Consider the following 25955-nt stretch of genomic DNA (forward strand, 5'->3'; position numbering starts at 1 on the left):
TGACTGACAGTCAAGCATAAAGGTTAAAGGTCAGGATTGGCTTGTATTTAAATCTAGTCTTTACCCTTACTTGCTGTGTGATCCTGAGCAAGTTACTGAACTTTTCTGAGCTTTATATTCCTCATTTGTAAAATGAGAACAAATGTGGCTCCTATGACATAGGGTTGTCATGGAGTTTCAGTGACATCACATAACAATCAGGGAAAAAAGAAAAAGCCACAGCCTATCTGTACTCAGTCCAGGGTGCAGATTTTTCTGCTCTGATTACTTACCCTTGATAGACTCCAAATGGACAGACTGGATTCTGGTTCGTTTCTTCTTACCTCTATTGATTCATTCAGTAAACATATTGAATGTACCTATTATGTGCCTACTAGGTGATGAAAAAAGCCGGTAGGGCAGACCCAGACCATGACATCCAAATGCAGCCAGCTCAAAGAATGATTAAACTAAAAGTAGAGCCAAAGTTATTCAGGTGCTCCTCTCCTCTCAGTCTAATCTTTAAAGGTTTCTGCCATGGCCATCCTAATCTACCCTTCCTGATTGGTAGATACTTGTGCTCATACTGTGTTGCAAATGACTACTAATCTCAAAGAAAGGGGCTACAAATGACTGTCCTATAAAGCTGCCTCCTGAAATGCTGCTCCTATGCATAGAAAACAAGAAGGTTCCAGGCAGAAGGGCCCAGAGAAATCAGTCTGAAACCTCTCAGTTCACAGGGGGAAATCAAGCCAGGCAGAAGTGACCCAGATCCAATTAGGGTGACTCAGCCAAGGACACTCAGCCATTATATGTCCCAGCTGGGTAGGCAGCAGAAAATGGCTCTCCCTGCCTCTGGTCCCTGCCCTGCACCATCGGTGTACTGAGCATGTTCTAACTAGGTTGTGCAGAGTGTCCTAGGGAGACACTAAGGCAGGACAAGAAGTGCCACTGATTAAAAAGAAAGTCACTGGGCACAGTGGCTCACGCCTGTAATCCCAGCACTTTGGGAGGCTGAGGCAGGCAGATTGCTAGAGCTCAGGAGTTTGAAACCAACCTGGGCAACATGGCGAAACCCTGTCTCTACAAAAAATACAAAAATCAGCATGGCATGGTGGCATGCACCTGTAGTCCCAGCTACTTGGGAGGCTGAGGTTGGAGGATCACTTGAGCCTGAGAGGTGGAGGTTTCAGTGAGCTGAGGTCATGTAACTGCACTCCAGCCTGGGTGACACAGCCAAACCTTGTCTCAAAAGAGAAAAAAAAAAAAAAAAAGCCCATAGCCTAGCAGGGGACATGAAGACACGGTAGACCAAAACCCCTTTGGCTTCATTGATTTGAAATGCTGCCTTCATTGTGTACCAATCTCCAATGTATACAGGACTGCTGTAGACTCTGTTGTTTTACCACTGTCTCTTCCTGCTCCAGCACCATACTGTTTTAAAGACTGTAGTTTTGGCCAGGCGCGGTGGCTCACGCCTATAATCCCAGCACTTTGGGAGGCCGAGACGGGTAGATTACTGGAGGTCAGGAGTTCAAGACCACCCTGGCCAACATGGTGAAACCCCATCTCTATTAAAAATACAAAATTAGCTGGGTTTGGTGGCATGCGCCTATAATCCCAGTTACTTGGGAGGCTGAGGCAGGAGAATCGGTCGAACCCAGGAGGCAGAGTTTGCAGTGAGCTGAGATCGCACCATTGCACTCCAGCCTGGGCAAAAAGAGTGAAACTCCATCTCAAAAAAAAAAAAAAAAAAAAAAAAAAAAAAAAAAAAAAAAAAAAAAGGACTACAGCATTATTTAAAAATTTTTGATATGATAAAGGAAGCCCTTTTTTTTTATTTTCCAAGAATGTCTTGACTCTTCTTGTATGCTTACTTTTCCAGATGAACTTTTGAGTCAGCTTTTGAATAACACAGCTATTGAATCTTCTTCAGCACTCTTGTCTATGCCATGCTCCAGGCACTTGAGTAGGGTATTCAGTCCTTGCCCTTGGGAAATCACAAACTAGGTGCAAAGTGTAACCAACCAAGAAGTGTAAAATAGCAACACGAATCTCACACTATGGGTAACAAGAACTAAATGAGTGAGGGGTCCAGACAGACTAAGTGCTGTGTTCCTTGGGGCCAAGCAGGTCATGGAAGGTTCAACAGAGGTGACATTATACAGGACTTTGATGGGTGAGCAGCAACTTGCCGGTATAAAATAAATGCTTTGAGTTGAGGAAGTCCGGGAAAGCTTCTTGAAGAAGGAGACACATTTCTCTTGAGAGGCGAGTAAGAGTTTGCCGGGTTCAGAGGATGTGATAAAGGGAGGGATTGCCTTGAACTGGGAAAGTCACAAAAAGGTTCTCTGAAGACATTTTAGATGCCTTTTGAGTTGGAGTCGGGAAGATGCCTGGAAGAGACAATTAAATAAAAAGAATTTTATTACAAAAGTAATACAAGGACATGTCATTTGAACCGGGTTTCGAGAGATGAGTGAGCAGTTCCTGCGGCAGACAAGAGCGGTACCACGAAGTAAGTTGAGGCAGACGCAGAAAAGGCTTCCCGGTCCCGCTCACTCTTTAAGACCTAAGATGCAGGGTGTAAGTGTCCCACCCGTGTGGCTGCGCCCTGTAGTTCCGATTTCCCAGCGTGGGTTAGTCACCGCCAGGTCTCCGAGGGAGAAGACTGCGGCACGGGCGGGCAGAGCTGAGTGCTTTATGTCGGAATCGACCAATGGGATGGCGGCACCCGGTTGCCAGGGCTACGGCCAAGCGGAGGCAGGGCCTCGGCGCCATGGGCGGGGCCTGGCTGGGGTTATATAAGCGCGCTGCGGGCGGAAAGCTGGGCGTGGGGGTCGGTGGCTGCTGGGCGGGCAGGGCGCAGGCCGCGGGACCCGATCCCGGGGGAGCGAGAGAGCGGAGGCGCCGAGGAGCCGATTCACTCGCTGGGGAGACTTATGGGCCGAAGCCGTGTAAATGCGTTTTAAGGCGAGTGCGGAAAGTGGCCTGGGGAGCCTCGGGGAGCGGACGCCCTCCGCTCTGGTGCTGACCTGCCCCCCGGCCCCTTCTGCCTCCTGTCAGCAGGGGCCTCGGCTCCGCAACTGCCACTCCTCCTCGGGGTGTTGCACAAGTTCCGAGGTCACCGGCGACCCCCCCTAGCAGCGCGCCTGGCTCTGGCCCCCGCGAAGGAGGACGGAGCTTGGTAAGGGGCCCTGGGGGATGGGGGGACCTCGGCCCTGCACTCGGTAGGAGTCACTGCACGCGGTAGGAGTCACTCGGACAGAAAAAACCTTGGCCTTCCGTTCAGTCCCAGGAGCTTGCGGCCCCCACCCACCACGTGGCGCCCCCAGGCACGCCTAGAATTCTAGCATGTCAGAATCAGTCCAGCCCCCATTTACAGTTGGGGAAAGTGAGGCTCCGAAGAGGGTCAGAGGGTACCCGAGGTCAAGCAGTAGAGAGCGGACTCGAACTTAAGCTCTTACTCTCAGGCTGAGACTCCTTGGCGTGGCCACCGGCTACCCTCTGGGTGGGCGTGGTCAAGACTGGGGGCGCCCTGGAAACTTCCCCACCCAAGTTTCTCAGATTTTCTGTTCCATCTCTCTTTCACTGTTTCCTGAAATCCAGAATTTCAGAACTGAGAAGGCTCTCCAAAACAATTCATCCATTTTACTGGTGGGGCAACTGACTCGGAGAGGCAGTGACATATGGACATACAGTGCCTTGTCTCCGTTTGAAATCCGGGATTCTTTATTTTCTCCACCCTTGCCTAATGAACCCCGGGCTTGTGCTGGGGGCGGGTTGTGACGGGATTGGGTTCCTTGGCCTGGGGAGGTGAGTGGGGCAGCGGAGCTGGCCCCCCAGCCGTTCCCTTCATCTCCCCCCGCCCCGCAGTGTGTTGCATACTTTCTAAGGCGGCGGCTGCAGCAGCGGCTCCATCCAGCCCGTCAGCTCCTCCTGCAAGGCATGGCTGGCTACCTGAGTGAATCGGACTTTGTGATGGTGGAGGAGGGCTTCAGTACCCGAGACCTGCTGAAGGAACTCACTCTGGGGGCCTCAGAGGCCACCACGGTGAGGGGCTGGGAATGGGGGTGGGTCCCCGTCCCCTGTACAGATCAGCTGCCTTCTCAGGAAGGGTCCCTAGGGCCCTCATCTTATCCTTTCACTTATTTGGTACGCAATCCTTGCTATTTGCAAGAGAGGGGCTCAATTTATCCCCAATTCTTGGTCCTTGCCCCCAAACCTCCCCTCCTATGTTGCCTTTCTACCCAGTCCTCCAAGGTCAGAAACCGGCGATTCCTGTCCTGCTGCCCCTTCTCCCTCACTGCCCACATCTAGGCATTACCAAGCCCTGTGAATTCTGCCTCCTTAAATAACCCTCCAATGTGCTTATGTGGAACCTCATTTTCTAGCTTAGTCTTCCTCTCTCCAAAGGCCCCCTGATCTCCTCCCTGTCTCATGCCACCCCCTCCAAATGTATCATAGTCCTGTTCAATATCAGAATTTGGCATTTCCCCACTGCCTACAGGATCAAGTCAGAGCTTCCCTGCCTCCATAGCCCCATTCCCAGTTTTCCCCACTCCCAGTTTTCCCCACAGTATATATTATGCTCCTTCAAGCTGAATGACTAATTTTGCGTTTCCCAATGATGCCGTGTGCCCTATTACCATGCCTTTGCCCAGGCTATTCCTTCTGCCTGTAGCATCCTTCTCTCGGCCTTTCCCCTCTTTAGCCCTTTCTAGTCATTCCTTGCTTCTCATCAGTGTTGCCTTTTCCTGATCGCCCCAGGCAGATTTTGTATTTTCTTTCTCCATGCCCCCGCACTGCACCTTGTAGAAACTGCCATCTAACATCTACTGAGTGGACTCGTAAGTACTTAAGGGGTTCCTTTTCTTCCAGACCCAAGCTCCTTCAGAGCAACAGTACTGTTTGGTCATCTCTGTCTCTTAGCATAATGTTTGGCACCAACTGGGCATGAGTAAAAAAGTGTTGCATGAAAGGGAAACTGAGTCTCAGGGAAGAAACTCTGGAAGGGTCCCTTCCACATTTAAGTAATGTGGTCTCACCCACAGCCTCATACATGTTTGGCCTTTAGCACATCTGCAATGAACAGTTGTCCATAGGCATCGGCTGCAGTGTCAGTGGGATGAGCTTAAGGCTTCATCGAACACCTGTGTTTGGAAGGCAATGAGCTGTAGGTCACAGCTTCTGCCTTTAGGGAATTTACCCTTTTCTAGAATGGATGGATGCATATGCAGTTCTGATACCTTGGAAGCACGTGCAAATGCTGTGAGAGCATCTAAAAGCAGAGTTGCCTTATTGGTTTGGGGAAGGTGGCATTTGAGTGAAACTTTAAGGATTTTGCCAGACACAGGAGTGGGAATGGTATTCTGCAGAGGTCATGGTGGGAACAAAGGTTTGAACGTGGGAAAATGATCCAACCTACAGCTGGAGTTTTAGCCGCATTGAGGGGAGGGGTTGGGGCTAGATCACAGAGCCTCGAATGCCAGACTGAGGAGTTTGCCTTCTGTCGTGTAGGCTTGGGGAGGCCCAGAACACTTTACAGCAGGGTAGCTCTGTGGCCAGAACTGAACCTGGGTCAGGTACTTGGAAGGATCATGGATGGCATGCACAGGTTGGGAGCTGGATGGGGTCTCATATTCATCCACTTCTTGTCATTCAGGACGAGGTCGCTGCCTTCTTCGTGGCTGACCTGGGTGCCATAGTGAGGAAGCACTTTTGCTTTCTGAAGTGCCTGCCACGAGTCCGGCCCTTTTACGCTGTCAAGTGCAACAGCAGCCCAGGTGTGCTGAAGGTTCTGGCCCAGCTGGGGCTGGGCTTCAGCTGTGCCAACAAGGTGAGCCCCGCCCCCACAGTGCACTGACCCTCCATGCCCACTCAACACACACATGGCCAGGCTAGTGCAGGTGGGCTCTGGGGAGCAAGAGGTACCTGCAGTTGGTCCTTGCCCTCTGGGAAGACCACCCACTCAGGAGGGGTCTCAAGGGATGAGGGAGGGAGAAACGAGCATGGAATTTGTCAGCCTTGAAGTTCCAGATTGGAATCTTCTGCATCCCTGGTAGAAAGCTCATCTTTTTAATGGAGATTTGCAAATTTGTTTGGCACAGAGCTATACATGATGTTCTTCTAATTAAAACAAAACCAACATATCTCCATATTGTTGGTTTCTTTTCTTTTTCCTTTTATAATCATAATAATGTGTGATGGTGCATTTTCTTAACTAGTCCTTGTAGTTTTGTTGTTGCCACCAATTCTGTCTTTCTAATTTGATTTCTGCCGTTGTCTTCATTCCCTCCTGCTCTCTTTAGGTTTATTTTTTTCATTTTTTGAGACGGAGTCTTGCTGTCACCCAGGCTGGAGTGCAGTGGTGCCATCTTGGCTCACTGCAACCTTCACCTCCCGAGTTCAAGCAATTCTCCTGCCCTCAGCCTCCCAAGTAGCTGGGATTACAGGCATGCACCACCACACACGGCTAATTTTTTGGTATTTTCAGTAGAGACTGGCTTTCAGCATGTTGGCCAGGCTGATCTCAAACTCCTGACCTCAGGTGATCCACCCGCCTCAGCCTCCCAAAGTGCTGGGTTTACAGGCGTGAGCCACCACGCATGGCCACTTTAGATTAACTTTGCTTATCTACTGTCGTTCAGTATCCACTGAACTCCTATAATGTGGTAGTCACTGTGCTAGGCAGGGCTAGCAATACAGAATTGATAGACTGCTGTCCTTGAGTTGAATGCTTAGTTTATTTCCATTCTGTCCTTGCTAGATAAGAGCCTTTAAGCTATAAAGTTTCAACTAAGTAGAGCTTTGAAAGTATCTCATTTATTAATTCAGCAAATATTAATTGGGCATTTCCTCTGAGGCCAAGTGCTATTCTAGGTGGGGATTTGGCAGTGAGCAAAATAAAACAACAAAAGCCCTTCCTTCATGGAGCTTGTTTACAAAAAAAACCAGATTAAATAATGAAAATATGTAGTATTTTAGATGGAAAACGCTGTAGAGAGAAAGCAGGAAAGGGAAGTAAGGAATATTGGGAGAGAGGATTGTACTTTTAGATAGTTTGACCAGGGAAGGGTTCACTGAGACTTGAATACAGACCCAAAAGAGCCAACGGATCAAGCCAGGTGGATAACCAGGAAAAGGGCATTTCAGGCAGCAGGAACAGCAAGCGCAGAGGCCCTGAGGTGGGAGCAAGTCCAGTGGGCACTGGTTTGTGATAGTGTCCTTAGCACCATTTTCTTGGTGGTTAGTAATGGTTGCCTAATATGGCTGGATGTTGTGAGAAGAGTTCTAGAAAGGACTCCTGGAGTCCTGGGCAGGATGACAGGGCTGGAGCGACTCCAGGTTGGGGAGAGGTGTGCATTTGGCTGGGATGGTTAGAACGAGCAGGTTAACCTGTATCAGGGACCGAATGTTAACGCCTTTCATGGTAGATGAGGTGCTTCCCCTTGTCTTTGGTTTAGTTCAAGCTCTGCACACCTCATTTTGTGCATGTCTTCCATGAAGCTCTGTGAGGCACACAGCGGGAGAGACGGCTGTTCTACAGTTGAGGAAACTGTGGGGCCAGCCGTCTGTGGGTAGCAGAGCCAGGACATCCACGCTTCCCATTTCTTCCTACAGTGCCCTGGGCCTCCACGTGGGATGAGAAGGAGCAGGATCCTTTCAGTCCCTGAGGTCTAGGGTGAACAACAGGACCAAACCCCACTGCCTAGTTTTCTGCTTCAGGAACCCCAGGGGGAGGGGCTCAGTTCTCTAGAAGAAAGGGCAGAGTGGAGTGTTAAGGCTCAGGGAGACCTTGATGACAACAGGGACTGGAGAAGCATCTGCCCTTTGCTGAGTGCGTCTGTTGTGTCAGGCACTTTGCCAACTGTTTTCTGTACATGATCTCATTTTACTCTCGCAACAGCCCTGTGAGGTAATTATTATTTTTTTAATGGGGATTCTGACCGTAGCCTGGTGAGGACACATTTAACGTATAAGGAAATGAGAGATGGAGGTTCCGTACCAGGGTGGTGGCAGCTTGAGTCCTGCTGAGTTGCCTTGGACTCTGTCTTTTCCAAGGTCGCTAAGGAGAGGATAGTTGAGCTGGGATTCAGCCAGCGATAGATGCCCTCAGCCAACTGCAGGGGCAAGGAGAGACCTAAGCCCCCTCCCTGCGATGGGATCACGCAGACCTTTTGGTGCACTTCTGGAGAGGTGGCTCCTGGACTTAACAGCTTTTCTTGGAAGGCCAAGGCTGCCCTCTTCTGGTCGGCCATAGCAGGTGGCCATGCTTAACAGCGTTGTGCCTTAGTGGACACTGACCAAGGGCCTGGCATGAGCTAGGGCTGGATGTGCAGACAGGCATTCATTGGACAGGTGCCGGGGCCACGGCTTGCTCAGGGACTCTGGTCTACCTATGCCACCTGCCCGAGGACCACTGTGTCATCTTCCCTGCCCCCATCCCTTGCCCTCTCTTTCTGTCTCCCTCAGTATCTTCCCATCTTAAAAAGGCTTTGCTGGACACCACATCCTCTTCCAGCCCAATCCGTTGCTCTCTTTTGGTGACCAAACTCGACCGAGTTGTCTGCAGTCACCTGTCCGCCCCCATTTTTTCTTTCCTTCAGCACTCCTTCCTTAAGCCATTGCTTCTCAGCCTCCACTTTCACTACTCCAAAGAATTTTCTCTTACCAACATCCCCAGTGATCCGCAGGATCCAGTGAGCACTTTACTTTAAACATGGATTGTCAACTAATAATACATATCAAATAACACATTGATTCATTCACCCCAAAATAAACTAGGACATCAGCTTTATGTCTCCATAGATAATCACCAGCATGGTTTTGGTGGATATGTAGTATTTTTTTTTTTTTTTGAGATGGAGTCTTGCTCTGTCTCTCAGGCTGGAGTGCAGTGGCATGATCTTTGCTCACTGCAACCTCTGCCTCCCAGGTTCAAGCAATTCTCCTGCCTCAGCCTCCCGAGCAGCTGGGATTACAGGTGCCCGCCACCACGCCCAGCTACTTTTTTGTTTCTTTAGTAGAGACGGGGTTTTACCATGTTGGCCAGGCTGGTCTTGAACTCCTGACCTCATGATCCACCTGCCTCGGCCTCCCAAAGTGCTGGGACTACAGGTGTGAGCCACCGCACCTGGCCAGCAAGGTGTTCTTTAAAAAAAAAAAAGACTCAACAGTAACATATGGTCCTACTTTTAAAGGCTTCAGACGTGTATAAGATGAAAGAGAACACGGCTTCGACCCCACCTCATCAGGCACTTCTTACAGCTGAGACAGCTCCTTCCCATCCAGATACAAGCTGTGAGACAAGATTTGCATTTACAGGAATAGCTTTCTAATCTGCATATTGTTCTTCATCCCCTGGAAACGTTCTCCATCCTCACCTCTGCAGGTCCTGGGCACCATCTCTCCTCGTCTTCTGCCACTCTCTAAATGGTAGCATTCTTCTGAATTCTTAGACCTCCCTGTCTTGTAAACCCTCCTTCTTCTCAGAAGAAGAAGGGTTATCTCCTCCCATGGCTTTAAATACCATCAATATGCCACTGCTTCCCACATTTTAATCTCCAGCTCAGACCTATATATCCAGTTGACTTGATACGAGGAGATGCCTGGAACCTGGCGTGTTCAAATGCGCTCCTGATGTCCCCCTTCCCCCTCCTGAAGGGCCCCCTCAGTCTGCTGGGTGTGGGAGTTCCCTCTGACGTCCTCCTCCTCACCACCACGTGCAATCTGTCACCCAGCTTGCCAGCCCTGCCTCCAGAACACATCTGCCTGCTTTTCTGGAGCTGGCTCTGTCATCTCCCCCAGGGCGATGGTGATAGCCACTGACCATCACAGTCTATTCCTCCAGAATCCCCTTGGGCCCTCCCTCAGGTAGCCAGATAGGCATTGTAGACGTTGTATTTAAAATGCAAATCTGACATGTCATTTCCCTTCCTAACCCTTTAGACTCTTTCCCATCATATACAGGGTAAAACATGTTTCCTTGGCAGCTCTGCCCCCCTCCCTCTGACCTCATTGTCCTCACTGTGCTAACTTGCTCTGCTCGAGCCACTCCAGCATTCTCTGTTCCTTGATCAGGCTGAAGTGCTCGGCACCGCTTGCCTCAGAACCTCTGCACAGGCCACTTCCTCTATTGGAAACATTCTTAGATTCTTTCCTTCCCTCTTGGCTTGGCTGAGGCCTCCTGCAGGGCTCAGTTTAAATATCTGAGCCTGAGGTTGTCCTTTGCCCCTCACACCCAGGTCTCTTGCAGCACGTACTTTTTCTTCCCAGCTCTTAACCACTTGTAATTCCATCATTATTTGGTGCTCATTTGGGACTGCCATGCCTGTCTTCCCCACCAGCCTGAAAGCTCCATGGTCTCAGAAAGCCTCTGTGCTTTAGTCACCACTTGTTTTATTAACACCTATCACAGAGCCTGGCAACTCAACAGATGCTCAGAAGATACCCGTCAGTGCAGCATTGAGGTTGCATTTCCCGTTCTAGCAGTGAGGTTAAGAGCTGGTGTGCTAAGGGCTGACAGTTAGAATCCCATCTGTGCCACTTAAAAGCTGTGTGACTTTGGACAAATCACTTAACCTCCCTGAACCTCTGTTCCCTACCTTATAAGATTATTAGTAAGGTTAAATGAGAATGTATATAAAATACTTAATGCAGTGACTGGCACAGGATATGCCTACAGTGAATGACAACACTTATTTAAATATTTATAATTAGGCTGAGTGCCGTGGCTCACACCTGTAATCCCAGCACTTTGGGAGGCCAAGGCAGGAGGACTGCTTGAGCCCAGGAGTTGCCCAGCCTGGGCGACGTAGTGAGACCCTGTCTCTATTTAAAACATATATATATTTTTAAAAATTTAAAGAATTATAATCAAAGCTCAATCACAGGTCCCCAAAGTGCTAACACTGCTTCTTCCTCTCACATCATGTGGTGAGGCAGGGAACAAAAACGCAGGTCCACATCCACTCAGATTCGGGGTGGGCCACATCTGCCCCTGGGAAGCAAGCTGTGGTGGCACCAAGCCCAGCTCTGGAGCTTGACCTTTGTGTGCCACTCTGTTACTGATTGATTGTGTCACCACAGACAGGTGGACCTCGCTGAACTCAATTTCGTCCTCCATAAAATGTAGCCAGTAAATATTTCATAGCATAGTCGTTGGGATTAAATGAAATAGTGCTTATAAATATCTAGTGCTGAAAAGTTGCTAAATTAAAATTAGACTCTTATTACAAAATGAGAATGGCTAAAAATGACTCTTATGCCTCTCACCATGTTTCAAAACTGGCTCTCTCTTCTCTTGTTTATTCGTGGAGAGTCAGACTTGAATTCGAAAATTCATTCTGCCACCTATTTGCTGCATAGCCTTTCTGAGCATCAGTTTCCTTCTCTGTAGATTGGAGCTAATACCCATCTGAATGGGTTCTTTCCAAGGACAGAATAAAAGGGTGAATCCAAAGTAGGGGTTGGCAAACTATGGACAGAGGGCCAAATCCAGCCCCCCACCTGATTTTATGAAGTTTTATTGGCTCACAGCCACATTCATTCAATTATGCTTTGGCTGTGGCTGTTCTGGTGCTACAAAGGCAGTTGAGAAGTTGTGACAGAGACTGTGTGGCTCGCGAAGCCTAAAATATTTACTCTGGTTCTTTATAGAAAAAGTATGCTAACACCCGATGTAAAACATCTAATTCAGGGCCTGCTTGTGGCAGGTGCTGAATGAACACAGTTGCTGTCATCATCATCATGATCTTCATCATCGTCATCATCATCATTTGTTCGTATCATTAATGCAGCAATCAGGTGCACCCATGTTCTGCAAAGGGGATGAGGAGGAGCCCCCAAGAGGAGCAGGGCTGAGCCAGCACACCCTGCACACTCAGCACAGGGCTGTGCACAGAGTAGGCCTTTGGAGTGGGGTGATCTCTGTCCAAAAGACCCTTGGTCTGGTGGACTTCCTAATACACCAGCAACATATTTATTATTTATTAAGTTGACAAATAAAAAATAAAAATGGTACATATTTATGGTGTACAACATGATGTTTTGATATATGTACGTGTTGTGGAATGGTTAACAAGCTAATTAGGCATTCACTCACATACTTACCTTTTTTTGGTGGGGAGAACCCCTAAGGTCTATTCTCTTAGCAATTTCCAAGTGTACCATATGTTGTTATTAACTATAGTCACCACGATGCACATTAGATCTCTTGAGCTTAATTTTCCTGACTAAAACTTTGTATCCTTTGACCAACTTCTTCCCACTGCCCCTTCGCCATTGACCCCAGCCATCGACCCCAACTACCATTCTAGGCTGCTTCTCTGAGTTTGACATTTTTAGATTCCACATATAAGTGAGGTCATGCATGTTTGTCTTTCTGTGCCTGGCTTATTTCACTTAACATGATGTCCTTCAGGCTCATCCATATTGCTGTGAATGACAGGATTTCCTGCGTTTTTAAGGTTGAATAATATTCCATTGTGTATGTGGATCACATTTTCTTTATCTGTTCATCTGTGATGGACACTTAGGTGGCTTATATATCTTGGCGATTTTGGATAATGCTGCACTGAACATGGGAGTGTAGATATCTCCTCTACACATTGATTTCCTTTCCTTTGGATGTATAACCAGTACTGGATTGCTGGATCATACGGTAGTTGGTAATTCTATTTTTTGAGATGGAGTCTGGCTCTGTCACCCAGGCTAGAGTGCAGTGGCGCAATCTCGGCTCACTCCAGCCTCCACCTGCTGGGTTCAAGTGATTCTCCTGCCTCAGCCTCCTGAGTAGCTGGAACTACAGGCATGCACTACCATGCCTGGCTGATTTTTTGTATTTTTAGTAGAGATGGGGTTTCACCATGTTTCCCAGACTGGTCTCAAGCTCCTGGCCTCTAGTGATCTGCCCGCCTTGGCCTCTCAAAGTGTTGGGGTTACAGGCGTGAGCCACTGTGCCCTGTCCTATTTTTAGATTTTTTTGAGGAACCTCCATACTGTTTTCCAAGTAATATTTAAACATTTAAATTTGCCAGAAAAATGTGTCAGAAGCCTGTTGTCAGGGCTACCATGAGTCCATATAACGCCTTTGTGAAAATTAGAAAACGTACCCTTAAGACACTTAATCGTTATAATAAATATACTGATTTTCTTAGAATGAGATGCTTTACTGCCAGGAAGTTGTAATAAATATACAAATCTACTCTGTATTCATTCTGAATGGGACCGCCCATCCCCCAGGATTGTGCAGTGCACCACCTGCATGGCTGTACATGGCAGCCCTGCTTATCAAAAACGGTGAATCCATGTAACTCCTGATTTCTATGTATCTGTTGTCTTAGAGCAAGACCCACCTGTTACGGGCCTCCCTATGCATAGCTATGACTTTGCCCTTATCTGTGCTTCTTTGGGTTCCATGGGCCAGCAGGCTCTGGTGCCTCCTTACCACCACCTTTGGGGCCCCATAGGCAGAGATGGAGTTGGTCCAGCATATTGGAGTCCCTGCCAGTAAGATCATCTACGCCAACCCCTGTAAGCAAATTGCACAGATCAAATATGCTGCCAAGCATGGGATCCAGCTGCTGAGCTTTGACAATGAGATGGAGCTGGCAAAGGTGGTAAAGAGCCACCCCAGTGCCAAGTAAGCTGAGAACCACTCATGGGGAGGCTGGGCTGTGGGGAAGCTGGGCTGTGGGGAGGCTGGGCTGTGGGGAGGCTGGGCTGGGGAGGCTGGGCCGAGGGGAGGCTGGGCTGTGGGAAGGCTGGGCTGTGGAGTGAGGGTGGGGGTGGGGTGAGGGGGTGGAGCTGGGGCAGGTCACCCTGTCCTGGACCCAGTCACAGTTGCAGGAGGTTGGGGTAGGTTCTCCTGGACTGAACCCAGGATGCTAGGGTCTTTGCTGGAACAAAGGCAGAAATAACTGGTTAAAGCCCCAGGTGGAGTGAGACCCATGTGTTATGGAAGCCAAAGTCACAGGCTTGAGAGAGTTGAGGGAGTGGTCAGGAAAGCTTCAAGAAGCAAGTGGCATTTGAAGCGGGCCTTGAGGAATGAATAGAATTTGGAGAGGGCATAAAAGTGAACTGCATAAGCAAATGCACTGAGGTTGGAAACAGCATGGGGCATTTAAGAGTAAGCAGAAACTTAGTGTGGCTGCAGCATGCTATGTGCAGGGGGTGAAGGAGATCCTGGTCGGGGGTGGGGACCCGATGCAAATGGACTTTCGAAGGGGTCAGTGCTGGACGTTTTGCTCTGACTGTGCCTTTTACACGGTTACTGGACACCCTTGGACTTCCCAGGAGAGGCCTTCAGGTGAAAGGTTGGGGGGCAGGTGATGGGCCACTGTAGTCCATCCAAAGCAGCTTCCATCGTGTTAATGGGTCCTCCTTAAGGCTTTGTTTAAAAATGGTTCCTCTCATACATGACAAGTTTGAAAGCTCTGACTGGTGTGGAGACTGATTTGGAGGGACTGGAGCTGCCCCAGGAGAGTTGGTGAGGTCTGGACAAGGGCAGGGGCTGCAGGAATGGGTCCAGGGACATTTAAGGAATGGATTGGATAGGACTTGAAGGTTGATTGGCTGTGTAGGGAGAGGGAGGGGTCAGGGAGCCTGTGGGGTTGGGTGGCTCTGAGCCATGTAGCTCATAGCCCTTAATTGAGAGATGTGGCTGGGGCGGGGTGACAGGGTTTGTCCAGCAGAGGGGCACTGCGTGTCTCATCAGGATGGTTCTGTGCATTGCTACTGATGACTCCCACTCCCTGAGCCGCCTGAGCCTGAAGTTTGGAGTGTCACTGAAATCCTGCAGACACCTGCTTGAAAATGCCAAGAAGAGCCATGTGGAGGTGGTGGGTGTGAGGTGAGCACTGGGAACCCCTGCCATCCCCTCCCACACTAGGCTCCCTGCCTCTTTCCCAGGAATTAATTTTGTAAGAGACTTTCCCCAGGGCCTCCCAGCAGGGCCTGTCCCTGGGCCTGGAATTCTGCCATTTGAGAATTTCCTCTGTTTGAAAAGGAGGTTTGGAATGGTCCCTTCCCCAGCCCCAGGATCCCCAGAAGGTCTTGTCCTAGGAAGTTCCATCCAGGGACCTGGCTTTGAGGGAGTTTTACCAGCCTGTAGGACAAAGGTTTTGCAGCTGCACTCTTGAGGGGCTCGTTTTCTTTTCTTTTTCTTTTCTTTTTTTTTTTTGAGATAGGGTCTCACTCTGTCACCTAGGCAGGCTGGAGTGCAGTGGCATGATCATGGGTTTCTGCAGCCTTGACCTCCTAGGCTCAAGCAATTCTCTCTCCCGCTTCAGCCTCCCAATTAGCTGTGACCACAGGCATGTGTTACCACACCTGACTAATTTTTATTTGGAGAGATGGGGGCTCACTCTATTGCTCAGGCTGGTCTCAAACTCCTGGGCTCAAGCAATCCTCTTGCCTTGGCCTCCAAAAGTTCTGGGATTACAGGTGTGAGCCACTGCACCCAGCTGTGTGCCTCTTTTCTTACAGGGATATGGAAGGGGTAATAATGAACTACCTAATGAACAATGAACTACCTAATATAGGACTTTGTTTATTCTGTACTTAGGATGTGCCAGCTGCTGTGCTAAGTGCTTCATGCACATTATCTCTCAGCTTTGTGTGGTGTGGGTCTTGTTCCCGCATTATAGGTGGGGAAACTAAAACAAAGCTGAGTAAGCTGCCAAGGCCACCCTGCTGACTGGGAGGCACAGCCAGATCTGGTTGACTTGGGGGTCCTGGCTCTCATCCCAGAAGGAGGGATGGGAGGAGCACCAAGTGCCAGGAGACCTTGGATCGAGCCTCCTGTCCACTCCTCCCTTGCCATATGGCCCTTGGCAACCCATTTAACATTTCAGGCCCTCAGTCACTGCATCTGTAAAATGGGCATACTGTCTCATGTGCCTGCCCAACGTCACTCTTGGCTGGGGCTCAGGTGGTGGCACTTGGAGCCCTGCATGTCAGCCGAGGCTCTTCCTCTCTTCCCAGTTTTCACATTGGCAGTGGCTGTCCTGACCCTCAGGCCTATGCTCAGTCCATCGCAGATGTCCGGCTCGTGTTTGAAATGGGCACCGAGCTGGGTCACAAGATGCACGTTCTGGACCTTGGTGGCGGCTTCCCTGGCACAGAAGGGGCCAAAGTGAGATTTGAGGAGGTAACCCTGGAGCTGGGAGTGTCGTGCTGGGCTCTATGGTGGGGGAGGGGGATATGGAGGGATTAGATGATCGGAGGGAGACCACTGTGCGTGGGTCCTATGCACTGCATGCCGTGCTTGGTGCTTACCTGGGTGATCTCACTGCTTATTAACCCTGTGCTACAGCTGAGCAAGCCGAGGCTCACAGAGCTTACATCGCTTTCTAAACCCAAAGCCACCTGGTCGATCTCACTACTTATTAACTCTGTGCTACAGCTGAACAAGCTGAGGCTCACAGAAGTTACATCACTTTCCGAGCCCAAAGCAGAACCTGGTTCTGCCTGCCATGCACTTCACCAGCCAATTGGAGGCATAACCAGGACATATTTACATAAGTCATAAGGTTCTTTAAGGGGCGGGATAGGCCTCTTCACCCTCAGGTGGGCTGATGAGAAATCAGGTGGGAAGGCAGGGAAAGGAAAACCAACCTTTAGTCTGCTCCCTGTCCATTCTCCTCCATTCCCTTTTCCTTACCTACTGTGAGGTGAAGCCAAGAAAAATGTGTCCTAGCAGTTCCCACTGCAACCACTAGAGGTCGCCTCTTCTTGGAAGGCGCCTCGTTCAGGAATACCGACGTCTAGGAATTGACTTTACAGAAATAATTTGGGATAGTCTCAAAGAATTTGCCTCAAAGATGACAGTTCTAGCTTTGTTCATAACAGAAGTCCAATGGACTTCCCTAGTCCATCTAATGCTCAGGATTGGTTAAATTATGGTACATTCTTTTGATGAAAACATTTACTTAATGTAGGGAGGTCATTCACAGTCTATTAAGTAAAACAGGTTCTAAAAACATATACAGAGTCCTATCATGGTTATAATAAAAAATAGTGTTTGTATAAAAAGTAATTAAAGACACTACTCCAAAAGGTTAACAATAATTAGATTCATCTAGGTGATAGAATTAGGAGTGATTTTTATCTTCTTTTTCCTCTTCCGTATTTTCTGAATTTTCTGTAATCAAGTGTATTACAGTTGACCTTTGAACAACGTAGAGCTTAGGAGCAGCGACCCCTACACACTCAAAAATCTGCATATAATTTTTGATTCCCCCAAAACTTAGCTACTATCGCCTACTGTTGACAAGAAGCCTTAATGATAACATAAACAGCCAATTAACAGATATTTTATGTGATATGTATTACATACTGTATTCTTACAATAAAGTAAGCTACAGAAAAAAATATGTATATATATATATATATTTTTTTGAGACAGGGTCTCACTCTATCACCCAGGCAGGAGTGCAGTGGCATGATCTCGGCTCACTGCAACCTCCGCCTCCCGGGTTCAAGCGATTCTTGTGTCTCAGCCTCCCAAGTAGCTGGGATTACAGGTGCAAGCCACCATGTCAGCTATTTTTTGTATTTTTAGTAGAGACAGGGTTTCACCATGTTGGCCAGGCTGATCTCGAACTGACCTCAAGTGATCTGCCCACCTCAGCCTCCCAAAGGGAGGGAGATTATAGGCATGAGCCACCATGCCTGACCAGAAATAAAATATTATTAAGAAAATCATAAGGAATGGAAAATGTATTTACTATTTATTAAGTGGAAGTGGATCATCATAAAGGTCTTTGTCCTCATTGTCTTCAAGTTGAGTAAGCTGAGGAGGAGGAGGAGGAAGAGGAGGGCTTGGTCTTGCTGTCTCAGGGTGGCAGAGTCAGAAGAAAATCCATGCATAAGTGGACCCACACAGTTCAAACCTGTGTTGTTCAAGGATCAGCTGTATTTAACAAACTGGTTATTTATGAAAGAGATCCACATCAGGGCTTCTGGAATCTGAGTACCAAGTGTGATATGAAGAGTGCCCCTTCCCATCGTGGGGCCATGAAGGAGGGTGATTTACACAAGCATGAGGCTGTCTACCGGAGGGTGATTTACACAAGCATGAGGCTCTCTTCCCAGCTCTGTCCCCCTCCTACCTTCTTGGCCAGCTGTCCACAGTTACCAGCTGGAGCCTTAGCAGTGCCAAATCCTTCTTCCGGAAATCAAAGCAGCTTTCAAGAAATAGACTTGGATCTGTAGCAAGTCTTCAGCATGAAGCCCACATTTCTTTTTTTTTTTGAGACGGAGTCTGTGTCACCCAGGCTGGAGTACGGTGGCTGTAACCTCCACCTCCCGGGTTCAAGTGATTCTCCTGCCTCAGCCTCCCGAGTAACTGGGACTACAGGCATGTGCCGACACGCCCAGCTAAGTTTTTTTTAGTAGAGACGGGGTTTGGGGTTTCACTGTATTAGCCAGGATGATCTCGATCTCCTGATCTCTTGATCCGCCTACCTCAGCCTCCCAAAATGCAGGGATTACAGGCATGAGCCACCGCGCCTGGCCATAAAGCCCACATTTCAAACACATAATTGTCTCCCCATTCTCCTCCTACCAGATTGCTTCTGTGATCAACTCAGCCTTGGACCTGTACTTCCCAGAGGGCTGTGGTGTGGACATCCTTGCTGAGCTGGGGCGCTACTACGTGACCTCGGCCTTCACCGTGGCAGTCAGCATCATTGCCAAGAAGGAGGTTCTGCTGGATCAACCTGGCAAGGAGGGTAGGTGCCAGGTGGGCAGTGGAGCCCTATTCTCCCCTGAAGCTGGAGACAGTGGTTGGCTGAGCAGGGTCTGGTTTTAGACCCAGTGGCAGAGGATGGGGGAATCTGGAGAATGAATGGGTTCTTGCTTTAGGGAAACTTACAATCAAGTCACCCCACCCCAAGACGTTTATTTAGTATCTTTTTTCCTAGGCGTGTTCATATTTTGTGAAGATTGAGAGCAAAACAACCTTAGAGAGAATAGATACTCTATTGACCCCATTTTACAGATGAGGAAACTGAGAGCCAAAGAGAATACAAGTGAACAGCTTAATAGCTAGTAAGAGCCTGCATTTGACCCCATGTCTGTCTCCTCTCCAAAGTACAGACTCCTACTCATCCTACTGCTTCTCATAATATAATGAAAATAATTAGTGACAGCTTACATTTGTTTGAGTCCACTTTACAGATGACAACATAGGCAGGGGGAGGCTGAGTCATTAGCCCAAGGTCACATGGCTGATAAGGGGCAGTGCTGGGATTCAAGTTCAGGTTAGGCTGACTCAGAGCTTCTGGGCCCACATCACCAACATCAGTGCTCTTCCCTGCCCTTCCAGATAGGTCAGGGACAGCAGCCTGTGAGTGACAGGTCTCAGGGACTCTCATCTTGAGGCTTTGCCCTCTGCTCTGGGACCCGGGGAGCCTCAGGACCGTGCGCTCCTCCCCAGAGAGAATTCATGTGAAGGGCGGTGGGCTCCAGGCAGAATGTCCTGTGTTCGTGTGTGGCATTCGTCTGGCTTCCTTTATAGACCTGGGGGATTGTCCCATCTGATCCAACCAAGAGACCTGGCTTCTCATTCTGGCTCATCCACTGCCCTATCATGTGCCTCTGAGCAAGTAGCTTAACCTTTTGGGGTCTTGAGTTTGGGTGGGCTGCACTTCTGCCTTTGCTGGGGCATCTAGGGGCTGAGATGCAGGCAGGGGAGTGCGTCCTGGGCAGGTTGCTTGGCTGCGAGGGTGAGTGTTCCCAACACGGCAGTGAACCCATGTCATTGGGAGGATGACCGCTGATGGCTTTTGTTGTAGGCCCCACCTCATGGTTGAGGAATGGGCAGTCATTTTGCTTTCTTGCTGAGCCCACTGTTGTGCCAGCCCCACTACCACCCCCTCACATTGCTATTTGTGCTGCCCTGACCCCTCCTCTCCTGCAGAGGAAAATGGTTCCACCACCAAGACCATTGTGTACCACCTTGATGAGGGCGTGTATGGGATCTTCAACTCAGTCCTGTTTGACAACATCTGCCCTACCCCCATCCTGCAGAAGGTGAGCTTACCCCATGTGGGCCTGTTTTCAATTGTGTGTGTGTATTTCAATAACATTTGTTGTGTTTTTATCTAATTTTTAAAAAGTCAAACATATTTATTGTCCATAATAGACAGCAAGGATGACGAAGGTTATCCCACATAATCCTACCACACAGAGAAAGACTCTGAGCATTACATACTTTAAAAAATGCCTTATACTTTTTTCATGACATTGGAATCATGTTGTTTTGTAACCTGCTTTTTCCATTTATATGGGGTGTAGCTCTTTCCATGCCATTAACTGATCTTTGACAACATGATTTTTGATGACTATATAGTATTTTAACCAATCTAACTCTAGTGGTTGGGCATTTGGTTTTCTCTTTTTGAGCATTGTGAATATATGTTGAGGTTACAGCTCTGTGGTAAATTCCTGGAAGTAGAAACACTTCATATACAGTGGGTTTTTCTGTAATAACAGGGGAACAGGAATACATAAAACATTCCTCCTAGCCTGTGGAACCCAGCCCAGGGCCTCCAGCACCTTTAATGGGCATCTTTGAGAAAAGAAAGAAAACCAGACATCATTGTATCTTCCCCTCTCCATTGTGTCTTCCCATCTCTGTCTCTCTCTTTTTTTTTTAAATGGAGTCTTACTTTGTCACCCAGGCTGGAGTGCAGTGGTGCGATCTCAGCTCACTGCAACCTCCGCCTCCTGGGTTCAAGTGATTCTCCTGCCTCAGCCTCCCAAGTAGGTGGGACTACAGGCACCTGCCACCACTCCCGGCTAATTTTTGTATTTTTAGTAGAGGCGGGGTTTCAACCATGTTGTCCAGGTTGGTCTCGAACTCTTGACCTCAAATCATCCACCCACCTTGGTCTCCCAAAGTGCTGGGATTTCAGGCACGAACCACCGCGCCCGGACTCTTCCCATCTCTTGATCTTTGTGCAGCCCCTCTTCCTGGAAAGAAACTTTCCTTGCATGCCTTGAAATGCCTAACTAGCACTCAATATGTTTTTCCTTCCCTTCCCATCCTATCCAGTTTTTCTTTTGCTTTTTCTTTTTTTTTGAGACAGAGTGTTGCTCTGTAGCCCAGGCTGGAGTGCAATGGTGCGATCTTGGCTCACTGCTGCCTCTGCCTCCCGGGTCCTGGTTCAAGCAATTCTCCTGCCTCAGCCTCTGAGTAGCTGGGATTACAGGCACATGCCACCATACCCAGCTAATTTTTGTATTTTCAGTAGAGATGGGGTTTCACCATGTTGGCCAGGCTGGTCTTGAACTCCTGACCTTGTGATCCACCCACCTCGGCCTCCCAAAGTGCTGGGATTACAGGCGTGAGCCACCGTCCCCAGCTCCTATCCAGTTTTTCAAGAGTCAATCAGAGGGGTCTTGAAAATCAACTCCACTTTGTGACTCTTCCTGTCCCTTATCCCTGTGCTGGCCTAGGGAACCCCTCTCTCCCTCCCTCCCTCCCTCCTCCAGGTGCCCAGGCACCCTGGATGTGCTTGATGGAACCTCACTCCATGGTTAAATGTGGTTACATCTGCTGGTCGGAGTAGGCCTCCCCAAGGTCCTGAGGAATGCTGAGCTCTCTACTCTGACGCACTAGCATTGCCTGCATTCTTGTGGCAGCCCACATCCTACTGCATTGAGAAGGGACCAGGCCGGCCAGGTTACAAAGCGGGCAGCCGCTGCGTCCCTGTTACTCTGGCTCTCCAGTCCCTGTCTTCCTGTTGCATGCTGGCTCTCACCCACTCCACTCCCTTCATGGGCTCCTCAGAAGAGGAGATGGTGGTCCCAGCCCACTGCCACGTCCCCCACCAGGATCTTTGCTTTGGCTGATCTCTAGTTGGCATTCCTGACTTGGGCACTGGGATGTTTGACTCTCTTTGTGGTCTGTGCTGTTTCTCCTCTGGACGATGCTGCGGTTTCTTCCTTTAGGCTCTTAACTGCTTTCCAAGTCTGGCCACATGAGCGCCTCCAGAGTGGGGCCCACAGCCTGGTGGTGGAGTCAGACATTGAATAGATGACAATACACATGATAAGTTCACTCCTGTGGTGCTGGGAGTGTGTGTAAGAGGGATTCAGCCTGGTTGGGGGTATCTGCACCTTCTTTCCCAAAGAAGGTCCCCTTACAAGTATAATAGTTTTGGCATCTTTCTTTGCATACCTGCTCTTCCTTCGTAGGGACTTTGTGTTTACACCTCGGTATAAAAAGTTGTATGAGGCCGGGCATGGTGGCTCAAGCCTGTAATCTCAGCACTTTGGGAGGCAGAGGCGGTTGGATGACCTGAGGTCAGGAGTTATGAGACCAGTCTAGCCAACATGGTGAAACCCTGTCTCAACTAAAAATACAAAAATTAGCCGGGCATGATGGCACATGCCTGTGATCCCAGCTACTTGGGAGGCTGAGGCAGAGGTTGCAGTGAGCCGAGATTGCACCATTGCACTCCAGCCTGGGTGACAGAGTAAGACTCTGTCTCAAAAAAAGAAAAGAAAAGAAAAGAAAAAAGTTATATGAAACATAATCCTTGGCTCAGGGTATACTTCTATCATTGCACCATGCATGTTTCTTTTTTTTTATTTTTATAAATTCAGCAAATAATTCAGTACTCTCAAAGTACTACTCTCAATATTCAAAGCACTGTGCTGAGGTCTGCAGAGGAATTGTCTGTGCTTTGGAAGTACAGTCCTGTTGGATAGAAACACGTGTGTGTGTGTGTGTGTGTGTGTGTGTGTGATTAGTATACAAGCTACAACCATGTATGAGAAAAGTAGAGAACAAATATTATTGGAGCTTTTAAAAAATATTTTAGTACTGTACATGTTTCTAAAAAATAAGGAACTTAAAAAATCACAATTCCATTATGAAATTAAAAAATGAACAGTTCCATACTGTCCCCCATCATCGGTGTTGAGCTATCCTCAACTGTCTCTTGATGGTTTTTATATTGATTTGCTGAAATCAGGAGGCAAAGAAAGTCTGCATGGTGCATTTGGTTGCCATGTTGCTCTCTCTCTCTCTTTTTTTTTTTTTTGAGACAGTCTCGCTCTGTCACCTAGGCTAGATTTCAGTGGCGCGATCTCAGCTCACTGCAACCTCTGCCTCCTAGGTTCAAGCTTTTCTCCTGCCTCAGCCTTCTGAGTAGCTGGGATTACTGGTGTGTGCCACTATGCCTGGCTAATTTTTGTATTTTTAGTAGAGATGGGGTTTCGCCATGTTGGCCAGGCTTGTCTCGAACTCCTGACCTCAAATGATCCACCTGCCTTGGCCTCCCAAAGTGCTGGGATTACAGGCATGAGCCACTGGGCGGCGCCATATCTCTCTCTTAACCCATTGGTTTCCCCATGCTCTTTTTTTCTTTTTCTTTTTTGTGTAGATGCAATCTCCCTGTGTTGTCTAGGCAGGTTGAGAACTCCTGGCCCCGAGTGATTGTCCAGCCTCACCCTCCCAAAGTGCTGGGATTACAGGTGTTAAACCACTGTTCCTGGCCCCCACCCTCTTTTTAAATCTGTTTTTTTTTTTTTTTTTTTTTTTTTTTGGTATTTTTAAACTGAGTTGTTTTTCCTGTGGCGTTTCCTGCATTCTTGATTTTCCTGATCGGTGAATTTCCTGAATTTCCCCTTGGTGCTTTTGAACATGTTTCTCTGCCTGGTATTTTTGTTTGTTTGTTTTTTGAAATTAGGTAGATTTAGTGGTTCGAATAGCATCTCAATCAGCTTTGGAATAAAAATGCTCCATGGAAGATCTTGTCTTTGTTTTCTTTTGAGCATAATAAGCGTTATTATCATTTAACCTATGTTGCCTTCCATGCAGTCGTCACTATCTTGACTCATGCATTATCATTCTCTGGCTTTCTTTTTCAGTATAGGTTTATCACATCTAAATCTATTCCTCGAGTGTATTTATAATTTATTGTATTTGTTTTTTTGCTTTATAAAAAGGTATTTTGATGCATGTAACCTGTTTGGGCTTTTTCTCCCTTCATATCACAGTCTAAGAGCCACCCACCCTGTGCATGTCTCTAGAGTTCATTCATTTCACTGCTGTGTAGCGCTCTTTTGGTGAGTATGCTGCAGTTTATTTGTCCATTCTCCTCTCAAGGCATTTGGACTGTCTTTGGGTTTTTGCTACTGTGAATACTGCCACTGTGAATTCTTGTTCCTCTCTCTCTGATGAGTGAGCAAGGAGTGGAATGGTTGGGCACAGGGCATGTGAATGCTTGGCTTCAAGAGACAGTGCCAGTTTTCTGAAGTGTTGACTGACAATCCCACCAGCAGTGTGTAAGAGACTCAGTGGCTCTGCGTTTTCCCCAGCACGGGGTATTGCCAGACTGAAAACACTTTCTCAGTGGAATGGATGTAAAATGGTATCTCACTGTGTCTTGATTTGCATTTCCCTCATCACTAGCAAAGCTGGACATCTCTTTGTATATTTACTGGCCAAACGTGTTTCCAGGAACTTCTTCCAGGGACTTTGTAAGTTGGCATTGCCCTTCATGTCTGAATTTCTCCACTGAGTGGTCTGTACCCACTGCCCCTGCTCACTCAGCTCCCTTAGCCCTTCCAACCTCTCCAGTCAGGAACCTGTTCCATGATGCCATGGAAGATGCTCTTGAAAGTCACTTCCATGCTGCTAGCTCTTCCATGTGGCTCTTCTGTCCCAGCAGCTGGTCCTCCTCTGTTTTCATGCTCACCTCTCCTGGCTTCTGTGGCAACATCCTGGGCCTTGGCTACTCTTCTGCTGTTCTCACCTTGTCTCCTTGGCACTTCTCCTGCTCACCCTTTAAGTGTTGACTGTCTCGGGCCTCAGTCCTTGATCTTCTCTGTCTATGTGCACTTCCTAAGTAAATGCTTCCAGACTGAGGCTCTTAGTATCTTCCATACTATCCTCACTGCCACATTTCTATCTCTACCCTGGATCGCACCCCTGAGCTCCAGACTTGTACATCCAGCTACCCACTTGACATTCCTACTGGGATTTCACAGACATCTCAATTCACTTGTTCAGAACTGAACTCTTGATTTCCAACCACAACTTCTCTCGGTAAATAGCACTGCCACTAGCCAACTGCTGAAGCTAAAAACGTTGGCATTATTCTTGATTCTTGCTTTCCCTCTCCTTCCACATGCAGTCCACCTGCAATTCTAATACATTTTGAATTCAGTGAATTCTTTCTCTGTCACCACCCTAATGCAAGCCACCATTGCCTCCTGCTTGAGCTACTGCAGTAACCATTAACTGGTTTTCCGCCCCCTACTCCTACCTGCTTACCACCCATTTCCACGCTGCAGACAGAATGATCTTTTAAAATCCCAAAGACTATGCCCCTCCTCTGCTTAACACCTTCCCACTGCTCTCAGAATAAAACCTAGACTCTTTACCACAACCAGCAAGGCTCCCGCCATCTTCCCAGCCACCTCTTGCCTCACTCCTGTCCCTGTTTTCAGCTCCACTTACCAGCTCCAGCCCCACTCCCCTCCTTTCTGTTTTTGTAACACCTAAGTTGTTTCTGCTCTCAGGGCCTTTGCATTCGCTCTGCCCAGAGTGCTCTTTCACTCGCCCCTGAGACAGCTGCTGTATTCTCTTTCTTATGTCTCAGCTCAGATGTCACCTCGTCAGGGAGGCCTTTCCTGACTGCCCTCTCTAAAGTAGGCTCACCTCCCTCAATCACATAATTTTGATACCCTGCTTATTTTCTTCACAGCCCATCATAATCTGTTAATTATCATGTTTTTGTTTACTTGCCTATAGTCTGTCTGCTCCATTAGCAGGTAGGCTCTATGAGGGCAGCCACCTTGTCCAATTAGTTTCCTCTGAGTTCCCAGCACTAGACACAGTGCCTGGCACATAGTAGGTGCTCACTAAATATCTGTTGAATGAATTGTGAATGAATGAATCAATCATTCAATAAACTGTGAGACCCTTGAGGGTCTCATATCTGTTCATATCT

General features: G+C 48.2%; 1 protein-coding gene across 1 annotated transcript in view; it reads left to right on the forward strand.

The window, feature by feature from the left end:
* The window catches only part of AZIN2 (antizyme inhibitor 2), a 220298-nt gene that overhangs the window by 175802 nt on the left and 18541 nt on the right, over positions 1 to 25955 (forward strand). The window contains exons 2-10 of the mRNA XM_050794977.1: positions 2753 to 2952; positions 3046 to 3166; positions 3856 to 4032; positions 5645 to 5818; positions 13452 to 13624; positions 14699 to 14833; positions 15967 to 16132; positions 18554 to 18716; positions 19907 to 20019. Of these exons, the coding sequence (XP_050650934.1) occupies positions 2759 to 2952; positions 3046 to 3166; positions 3856 to 4032; positions 5645 to 5818; positions 13452 to 13624; positions 14699 to 14833; positions 15967 to 16132; positions 18554 to 18716; positions 19907 to 20019 (1416 nt within the window). The 5' untranslated portion in view covers positions 2753 to 2758. The remainder of the gene's footprint in view (positions 1 to 2752; positions 2953 to 3045; positions 3167 to 3855; positions 4033 to 5644; positions 5819 to 13451; positions 13625 to 14698; positions 14834 to 15966; positions 16133 to 18553; positions 18717 to 19906; positions 20020 to 25955) is intronic.

Source organism: Macaca thibetana, chromosome 1 (assembly GCF_024542745.1).
Source record: "Macaca thibetana thibetana isolate TM-01 chromosome 1, ASM2454274v1, whole genome shotgun sequence".
NCBI lineage: Eukaryota > Metazoa > Chordata > Mammalia > Primates > Cercopithecidae > Macaca > Macaca thibetana.